The 10,035-nt window shown below is 43.5% G+C and overlaps 1 protein-coding gene across 2 annotated transcripts; it reads left to right on the forward strand.

Moving 5' to 3' along the window:
* Window positions 1-447: 447 nt before the first annotated feature.
* Window positions 448-3,120, forward strand: LOC121762102. Of its 2 annotated transcripts, none has more exons than XM_042157871.1 (2): window positions 448-739; window positions 835-3,120. In XM_042157871.1, the coding sequence occupies exon 2, from the start codon at window positions 1,355-1,357 to the stop codon at window positions 2,162-2,164; it is 810 nt and encodes a 269-aa protein (XP_042013805.1). In that variant the 5' UTR covers window positions 448-739; window positions 835-1,354; the 3' UTR covers window positions 2,165-3,120. The 2 variants fall into 2 exon arrangements, with proteins under 2 accessions (XP_042013805.1, XP_042013804.1); XM_042157870.1 differs by having other exon boundaries at window positions 448-735.
* Window positions 3,121-10,035: the final 6,915 nt, after the last annotated feature.

Below are 10,035 nucleotides of genomic sequence, written 5' to 3' on the forward strand. Positions count from 1 at the left end.
TTCATTATTCGCTATGGTGTTACGGAAGCTTTAAATTCCATCTAGAAATAAGGGTATGCTTGGCAGATTGTAATTCGAGTTTTAAGACTCTATATGATGCTATGAGGACGATTGAGAGAGAGGATGGAGTTGGAATAGCTTTTGATGTAGCTACTGTCCGGATTTCGGTTCCAAGAACTCCAAGCTCTTTAGCTCTCTCTCTGTTCCAGCCCCCTCTCTCTCACCCTTGCTATGTTGTTGGAGAAAGGTTATGGTGTGTAGGAAGAGAATTCGATGCATATGGAGAGGGTTTTATAGGCATGGACGTGTACTTGTGAGGCTTTAATTAGGCTGCTGCTTTTCTGTTACATCCTGCATTTCCTTTAACCGTATTTGGCACCTTGTGACTGCTTAATACTTCAGTTCATTTATGGCATTCGTTTGGTGTGGCAGATGTATAAGGGTGGGCAGGGGTATAAGGGTGGGCAGGGGTTGTTCACTGTGAAACTGCAGTGTTGTTGCTGTTGTACCCCTTTTTCTGGGCTCGGAGCAGCAATCGGTTATGAGTGTGCAGAGGTTGTTGCTGGCAGTGCAGGTCCTTGCTGCACCCCCCTTTACTTTGGCTTACTTGGCAGGTGCACAGGGGAGGGTACTACCCGTCAAATGCAGCCTTGCAGTGGGGCAGTTGCTAGAAGTGAAAATATGCCGGCTGGAATCTGCTGGGGTGCATTTTTTGCACTACTACAACAACCTTATGTGAGTGAGTCTCTCCCCTCTTTCTGCTGGTTTTTCCTTTGGTTAGGCAGTCCATTTCTTTAGCCTATTGTTACTCTACTGAACCTTGCTGCCTCTCAGGTTTCAGTGTCGTAGGCTTTTGGGGCGAGTTCTAACACCATTTCTTCTTGGTGTACTATGTGTTTGGGGTCAAACACGTATTTCCTCAATTGTGATACATGAGACACATTGTGTACATTCCCGAAGCTTGGCGGGAGTGCTAATCTGTATGCCACAGGGCCAACTGTTTCTAGGATCTCGTAAGGTCCGATAAAACGTGGCTTTAGTTTGCCCTTGACGCTGAATCTAGTTATCCCTTTCGACGGGGATACTTTCAGGAAAACTTTGTCTTCCCGCTTTGAACTGTAAATCGGTTCTGTTAGCGTCTGCGTAAGATTTGTGTCTATCTTGAGCTTCTTTGATTCTCTCTCGGATCTGTCAGACGATTTCTATCATTTCCTCTCCGAAGTCTGGTCCGAGAATTCTTCTCTCACCCACTCCATCCCAGTAAAGTGGTGATCTACATTTCTTCCCATAGAGTGCAAGGGAAAACGAAGCGATCTCTCCAACGCTGAGTGGCCAAGGTGAAGAGGCTGACGGGATGGCTGAGGGTCTGGACCTCGCATCCAGGTCAGTAGGCCACAAGGAGACCAGTCCTACTGCCCAGGATCAATTTTCAGCACAAGCTGAGAAGGAACCAGAAGAAGAGAAAGACGAGGATGATGGAGAGGAAGTTAGATATCAGGAAGAAAGGAAGCGAAAAGGGAAAGCTCTTATGAAGAAGAAACCCAGTGTCAAGAGGCAGCGCACAGCAAATACAAGCGTAGTCACAACTGAAGCCGTTCAGAGAACCCCACCAAGCCGCAGGGAACAGAGTGATAGCGAATACGCTATCAGTGAAGAGTCGGACTCAGATAGCGACATATCCTTGGAGAATGAGGAGTGCAGTGAGCAACAACTCCCGCGCGATCATCGGGAGCTAGTGCACTCCCCGGTAGAGAGACTGCGGTACCGGCGCTGGTCAGTAGACCTTACTGACGATCTGGTGGAGGAAATGAAGTTATTCGACTCTAAGAAGCTACAAAAGGTCTTCGATGGCAAGGATGAAGGGAGTAAGCAGGTTAAAAGCGGAAAGGTACTTCATATTCCCTCTTTAGATGAATTAAGAGCCCGCGAGCAGTTTCTCTCTTATTTGCATGCGTTAGGATTCGAATGGTTGTTGGAGAATGGGAATCCGAACATCAGTGTTAGGTTAGCAAAGGAGTTCTTTACCACATTCCGATTTAGGGTCACAACAGATTTGGATGAGGTTTCTATAAGTTTCCAGTTGTTTGGAGGGGAAATAAGTATGAATCTGATTGAGTGGACAGTAAGGTTAGGGATGTGCAGTCTGGAGGAGGCGATAGGATAGGAGTGGCGGAGCAGGGAACGGGGAATTCCCCGTAGGCACGTAGATTTCGAACCCCAAGAGGCGTGGGAAGAGTTAACTCACCCAGCCTCCGGGGAATTGGCATCCACTCTCTCTCGCTCAATCCATTTCAATAACCCAATCCTACGCCTAGTCCAGCTTCACTTGGACTTCAATTTGTTGGGGCAGTCGAACTCCGCGGTAAGAACATCAATGACAGAGTTATACCTTCTGTGGTGCGCGAAGCGCGGAAGGAAATTACATCTAGGATTCTGGACAGCATACCAATGCCATCTAATTGCCACCCACCCAGCGAGAAACCTCACTCTCTGCCATATCTTGGGAGTGTTCTTCAGAAACAACATCATCATCACAGAGGCTGAAAGCTTATCTCCCCAGATCATGGTAGACCCCCCTGGGTTGTTTGACACCCCATTTTTCGTCCGGACGAATGCTGTGTACATGAGACAAGGAGTACCACGGTTTTACGCGATGGGTGAGGAGGCTATACCGACTGGGAGATCTGCAGCACATCCGGGGACACAAGATCAAGAGCAGAGATAGGAGAGGCTAGAGAAGGCAGTGGATGAGTTGGTGGAAGAAAATCGACAAGCTAGGCAGAGTTGGCTCGCCTGACTAACATGATGGAAGGGATCTTGAAGGAGTTGGGAACGGGGAAGCTAGTGAGAGAGCTGGACCGAGTGGCCACGGAGGCCGAACTAATGAACCACGAGTATCAGAGGAGGTAGTACCCGAGACAGAAGAAGCAGAGCAGAAAGAAGAAGAGAAACAAGATGAATCTGAGGAAGAACCATCCAGAAACGAGGAAGAGGATTTGGAGGAACCACCTGCACCAGTCCCTGCATCGAGGAGGAGCAGGAGAAACGCGTGACCACCACCCCACCTGACAAGTTACTTTTTTTTTTAAGTTTTATTTTTTCATTTTTTGTTTTTATGTGTGTTTTTTTTAGGTAATATAATCTGTGTAGTATGTGAGCAAACCCCTTTCATAACACTTAGCCTATATAATAGTCTAAGTGTGAGAAGTAAAGGGTTTGCTATTTTGACGCATGTGTTCGTGTTTTCTTTGTTTTGTTTTCGTGTGCATGTAGCTCACACTTAGCCTACTGCGTAGTCTAAGCGCGAGGAGTTTGGTATATATGTGTTGTGTTTGTTGGGTTCTGTTTAGGTTTTAAATTCACCCACTTAGCCTATTATATAGTCTAAGTGTGAGAAGTTTTTAGTAGACGCATGTGTTTTGCTTGTTTGGTGTGTCTGTGTGGCAGCCATACTGGCCATTACCTTTTTCCACTTCACAGCTCTATCTGAGGGCACACACTTGTGAAGTAGGAGGGGGGATGCAATGGCCAGTATGACATGTGTACATATGTGTTTAGTGTTTGTGTAGTGTCTAGGTCTAGTTTTTTTTCGTATGCGTGTTGATTGGCTTAAAACTCAACTGTCTCGAGCTGACGGTGAGGGGAATTGAGGGAGATAAGACATGCTGGACAATGGAAACCGACCCCCTTAGTATCTCCTAGTCAGTATAGATGAGGCAAGGAGGCCACTGGCCACTGGGACTGTTGTGTGCAAGGCATGAGGCAAGGAGGCCACTGGCTAGAAGGACATACAAGAAAGAAACCAACTGGAGCAAGAAATTGAGAGGTAATGAGAAAATCGACCAGGAAATCATTCCAGGTCTTAAAAAAAAACAAGAAGGAATAAGGGTGGCGAAGCCACGAAAAGAAGAAAAAATTGTGAAGAAAATGGTCGAAAATACTTGACCACAAAAAAATAAAAAAATGAGAAGGAACAAGGGTGGCAAAGCTCCAAGACGCTACTGACCAGTTGGGAAGCAACTTCAGAAAAGGTCTAGCCAAACAGAAGTGACAGCCAAGAGCCTGAGCTCACACAGTTCCCTCGCATCAGAATAAAGTAATGGTTTTTGAACCTTAGAGCCTTAGGAACAACCACCCAAACACTACAAGCCAACAACCCCGTTACAAGCTTTAAAAACCTTCGGTAGCCGCACGTAAGATCTAAGTCCAAAACATCTGTGGTTCACCATTATGAGAGAATACAGTCCTAACATCTCGGTGAGGAATGAGTGACTGAGCGAATCTGGTGTTTGGCCGAGAGTGTGGATGATCTTGACTAGCAGATATATTGACTTGGAAGGAAAAGGGGGGAGGCGGAAGTTCAAGGCTGTCTAAGGCCGGATTGCACCTAATCCCAAGGGGAGGGATGGTTGAAAATATAGCCCGATTGATGCGTTAATGTGTTTAAGTGTTTTTCTTTTGTTTTTTATGTGTGTTTGTCTTTGTTTTAGTGTTTTTCTTTGCGTCATAGTTTAGGGTCTAGGTTAGGATAGAGTCGGTCAGGGGTGTAACCGGACTAGAATTCGACTTACTTCTTTTGTTTGTTCTTCACGCTTGAGGACAAGCATGGGGTAAGTGTGAGCAGTTTGATAAGTCGTATTCTAGGCCTTGGTTACTGGTCAGTATAATGTGCATTATTGGAATATATCTGCAAAACAGTTGCTAAAGTGTGCAGGTGGGAGAGTGTTCTAGCCAGTATGGGAATGTTCGGATAATTCAGGTGAAAAGGCGTCAGAAGGGTGCAATACTGACCAGGATGCATGCCAAGAAGGCTCGAGATAGAGAGGAAGGATAGAGTACCATCTTAAATTCCAGCCTAGATTAAGTCTCAACCCAAAGCGTGGTAAGTAACCAAACCTTCCAGAATATCACTACGATACCAAAACGCATCATCTCTGTGAGATTCGACCCTTACGTCCACTATACTAGTCAGTAGAAGTGGGTTGAGGAATTTTTGATACCAGGTTCAGGCTTAGCTGGGATTTCCATCCTGATCAGTAGGATACATCCTCTGCTCGAAACGACACCTGACACGAACCTGTACTTTCAGAAACCAAGGACCGAATGCCCACTATAATTCGAACCAAGGGTAGCACGGGAATTTCCCTTCAAACCAGGGGTCAAGTTCAAGTCAGCCATACCCCAAACAGTCAAAGCATACGGATGATATGGTAGGCGATCTACTCAGGTCGCAACACCATCTCCAGAGCAACATGCAGTCTAATAATGACGTGGTCCATAAGTTGCAAGACGCTCAGCAGGAGCAGAAGGCGGCTATGGATATGATAGCCAAACAGTTGTCTCAAATTGCCACTTCGTTGAGTGAAATGCGTACGAACTAAGGAAGAATTTATGCCTCAGTCAAGCAACCGGACAGGGCAAACATCAGTCAAATCACCTTGAGATCAGGACGAGAGTACAAAGGGCCGACAATCATAATTGATGAAGGAATGCCGACTATGGGAAGTGAGGAAAAGGATGACCTGGTCCAGCAAAAGGAAGGCACTGAAACAGGGGAAGCCGAAATAGGGGATGACATCCAGATCGGTGACTTGAGGAAGCCACTACCTCGAATGGCTGATCCATGCTTCCTAAGCCTAGAAACTGAAGTGAAAAGTGAAGAAGTAAGGAAAGAAACTGGAGAGTTTGACATGGGAGACTCCAGCAACACAATCAAGCAAGTTAAACCATTCCCCTACCTAGGGGAAGTCAGGAAGAAGAAGGATAATTCCGTGGATTTCATGAAAATTTTCGACAAACTGGAAATCAACCTGCCATTCCTACTGGCTCTGAAATTGTCTCTGTTCAGCAAGTTTATCATGGCATTCATCGCTGGGAAGACCAAATCCAATGGAAAGATAGTGATCGGAGAGAATGATTCAGTAGTGATGCAGAAAAGTAGGATGCCTTCGAAATGAACTGACCCAGGTATGTTCGCGTTGCCTATTTCTATTGGGGACATTAGGGTTAAGCATGCAATGTGTGACCTAGGAGCATCTATTAATGTTTTACCTCTTTCGATCTATAAGAAATTGATGGCAGTGAGAATGGTTGATACGAAGGTAGTGATCCAACTAGCTGATAGGTCATGCATAAGTCCAGAAGGTGTGTTAGAGAATGTGATAGTTAAGGTGCACAATTTTTTGTATCCTGCCGATTTTCATATGATTAACATGAGTGAAAATGAATCTGTTGAGTTTAGCGGAGTGCTTTTAGGTATACCGTTCCTACGCACAACTAAGACTATAATTGATGTTTTTGATGGAATAATTTATCTGGACTATCATGGGGAGAAATTCACTTTTAACATTGATGAGGCTATGATAAAACCTTTGGATGTGGAAAATCTTCATGTCGTGGATATTATTAACCCCTTGGTCAAGGAATATCTTGAGACTGAACTCATGCAGGAACAGATTGATAATTCAGACATGAGCCATTCAATTGATAAAGAAGTAGCAGGATGGTCCGAGGCAATGAATACTCAAGAATTGACAGATGAGGAGCTAGTAGAGGCAATTGTGGAATTCTGTAAAAGTCCGACGTCTGCCAGGTCACAGGGATCTGCCCATTTGGCCAGTTTGGAAAAATTACCAGACCTAGAAGATGTGACCACGAAGGAAATGTAAAAGAATCCACTGCCCCAAGAGGCAAGTTCACCAAAGAAAATATTGAAGACACTTCCACCAGGCCTGAAGTATGCTTAACTGGAAGAGATTGAAACGTTCCCTGTGATCGTCAACAGCAACCTGACCCAGGAGCAGGAGGGAAAATTACTGGAGGTGCTCAGGAGGAACAAGAAAGACATAGGGTAGACTTTGTCAGATCTGGTGGGTATTAGCCCCGATCTCTGCATGCATCACATCCGCTTAGAAGAAGGCGCAAATGCCTACCGAGATTTACAGAGGAAACTGAACACGAACATGAGAGAAGAAGTCTTAAAGGAAATGTTGAAACTACTGTCCCTGGGAATCATCTACTCAATCTCAGACAGTGAGTGGGTGAGTCCGGTACACATGGTACCGAAGAAATTTGGGATACAAGTGGTGACAAATGAAAAGAATGAACTAGTACCCAAAAGAGTAGTCACGAGATGGCGAATGTGCATTGATAACAGAAAGTTGAATACAACAACTCGGAAAGACCATTTTCCCCTGCCCTTCATCGACCAAATGTTGGAGAGGTTAGCTGGGAAACAAAATTTCTATTTTCTCGATGGTTACAGTGGCAATTTCCAGAGTTATGTAAACCCAGAGGATCAAGACAAAACAACTTTGACCTGCCCGTTTGGCACGTATGCTTATCAGAGAATGCCCTTTGGACTCTGTAACGCACCTGGAACCTTCCAGAGGTGCATGATGATCATTTTCTCCGACCTACTGGAGTAGTGTATTGAAATCTTCATGGATGACTTCACTGTCTACGGGGATTCATTTGAGTCGTGCCTAGGTCATTTGGATGTTGTATTAAGGAGATGTCAAGAAAAGAACCTCGTCCTCAACTTCGAGAAATGCCATTTCATGGTCCCTGGAGGCATCATCCTAGGCCATGTTGTATCAGAGAGAGGTAATTCAAGTGGACAAGGCAAAGGTGGATGTAATCTTGAAGCTATCTTATCCTACAAATCAGAGGGAAGTAAGAGGGCTCTTAGGCCACGCTAGTTTTTACCGGAGGTTATCAAAGATTTTGCGAAGATTGAACAACCGCTTACTCGTCTCCTGCAGAATGATGTAGATTTCATCTTCGACGAAGCATGTCAAGGGGTTTTCCAACTTTTGAAAGACAAGCTTGTATCAGCCCCTATCATCAGAGCTCCCGACTGTAATCACCCATTCGAGGTGATATGCGACGCCAGTGACTTCGCAGTTGGAGCGGTGCTAGGTCAAAGAATTGACGGGAAAAGCTATGTAATTTTCTATGCCTCGAAGACTCTCAACCAGGCCCAAAAGAATTATGACACCATGGAGAAAGAAATGTTAGCTGTTGTGTACTCATTCGAGAAGTTCCGACCGTATCTGTTAGGGTCGAGGGTAATTGTGTTCACAGATCATGCAGCTATCAATTATCTGTTAGCTAAGAAGGAATCTAAGCTGAGATTGATCCGCTGGGTCTTGTTACTTCAAGAATTCGATTGGGAGGTCAAAGACAAGAAAAGCACTGAGAACAAGGTGGCTGTTCACCTAAGCAGGATACTTCCGGGAGATAATGAAGAAGATATATTAGATGCATTCCCCGAGGAACGTTTGTACTATTGATACGCTCAGATTTTGCATTGTTTTAAGGCCTTTATTTGGTCCATTTCGAATATAAAAAAATACAATTCATGTCCATATTTTACATATTTTCTCTACTTTGGTATTTTGATGTGTTTTGTGAGAAATGTGCATATTTGAGCCTAAAAAAGACAGCAAAAAGCCGAAGTTGGAAATCTGGAGTTTTCGAGAAGCCCAGCGGTCCGCTGCAACTCATACAGTGACCGTTGGGGCCCAACAACCGCTGAGCTAGTAGCAGACCACTCCGGAGAAAGTTGTGCTGAAACAAATAACACGCCCAATGACCGCTCGAAGAGTTTCCGAAGCTACGGGATTATTCACAGCGACCGTTGCAACATAGTGTAGCGATCGCTATCCAAGAGGCAGAGGCTACGGATCAACATGCAGCGACCGCTGGCCAAGGTGCAACGGCCCGCTGGGAAAACGCGGCGCACATAATTGACCTACTTTCTCCCCATGGTTTACCAAACTTAGACATCTTTTACCTTATTTGTTTCTGCTCGATTTTTCCTCTATAAATACCCCCTCAAACCTCTTCATTAGGATCTTCTTTTGCCTTATAATTACAGCATAAATTTGAGAGAGTTCTTCATTGTGCAAGAGGTTGAAGAAGGAATCAAGAGAAGATCAAGGCTACAAGGATTCAACCTTTGGGTTTTATTGATTTAGTTCTTATGTTCACTTTGTTTTCCCTTCATTCTATGTTTTTAGATTATTCAATTACGTGTAACTAAATTCATAGGATTCTAGGGATGTGCTAGTAACATCTTTGGTTATACAATTCTGTTTTCTATTTAATATCCATTTTGTTTTTACTTCATTTCTTCTCTAAGTTGTTCTATAATACTTCACGTTGAGTTACACATTCGGTGATGATTTAATATAACTAGGTACATGATGCACTTTTTATTAGCACTATAAATACCTTTAAGTATACAGAGTAGGAATAGTATAGCTAAAGGTCAGTACCGGATATTGATCACGAGGAAAACAATCACAGACTGACTACCATCTACTAAAACTCAATTACTATATGGAAAAACCGAAAGATTTGAAGATTTTTGAAAACAAAACAATTTGAAAGCAAGTAAACAACTAATTACAAATAAATCACATAGATAAAAGTATAGAGATAATGGAATTCCAGGGATGTGCGTTCACAGTTATGGTTATACAAATTCCAACTACAATACCCTAAGATAGTTCTTACTTTGATAGAACGAGTCACCTAGTTTATGCTCATGCGATGCAAACGTTGGTTACAAACATTAAGGTTGTCAATCCTAAATACGTAACTCCTAAAAGCTCCTAAGACCCTTGAAAAATCCTCGCTCTCAATAAACAGTGCCGTTTTAAAGGAAGCTAATTGTAGTGTCTATTAAGTGGACCTAACTCACCAACCTCCTCTCACGATTATGTAGCAAGTTATATTAATTCATAACAAAATGTGTCACTCAAACGTGAAGCATTATCCAACAACTTAAGGAAGAAACAAAGTAAGAACAAACGGATATTAAATAGAATAAAGATTTGTATAACCAAAGTCTTTACTAATACATCCCTAGAATCCAATGAATTTAGTTACAAATTATAGAATAATCTAAAAACATAAATTGAAGAGAAAACAATTGGAACATAAAACTAAAGCAAATAAAACCCAAAGGTTGAATCCTTGTAGCTTTGATGTTCTTGAATCCTTGTTCAACTCCTTGCACAATGAAGT

This window comes from Salvia splendens, chromosome 13 (genome assembly GCF_004379255.2).
Source record: "Salvia splendens isolate huo1 chromosome 13, SspV2, whole genome shotgun sequence".
Lineage (NCBI taxonomy): Eukaryota > Viridiplantae > Streptophyta > Magnoliopsida > Lamiales > Lamiaceae > Salvia > Salvia splendens.

Bases quoted from the DNA above. Each gene is read 5' to 3' on its own strand.
- LOC121762102 (XM_042157871.1), top strand. From the start codon at position 1,355: ATGGCTGAGGGTCTGGACCTCGCATCCAGGTCAGTAGGCCACAAGGAG.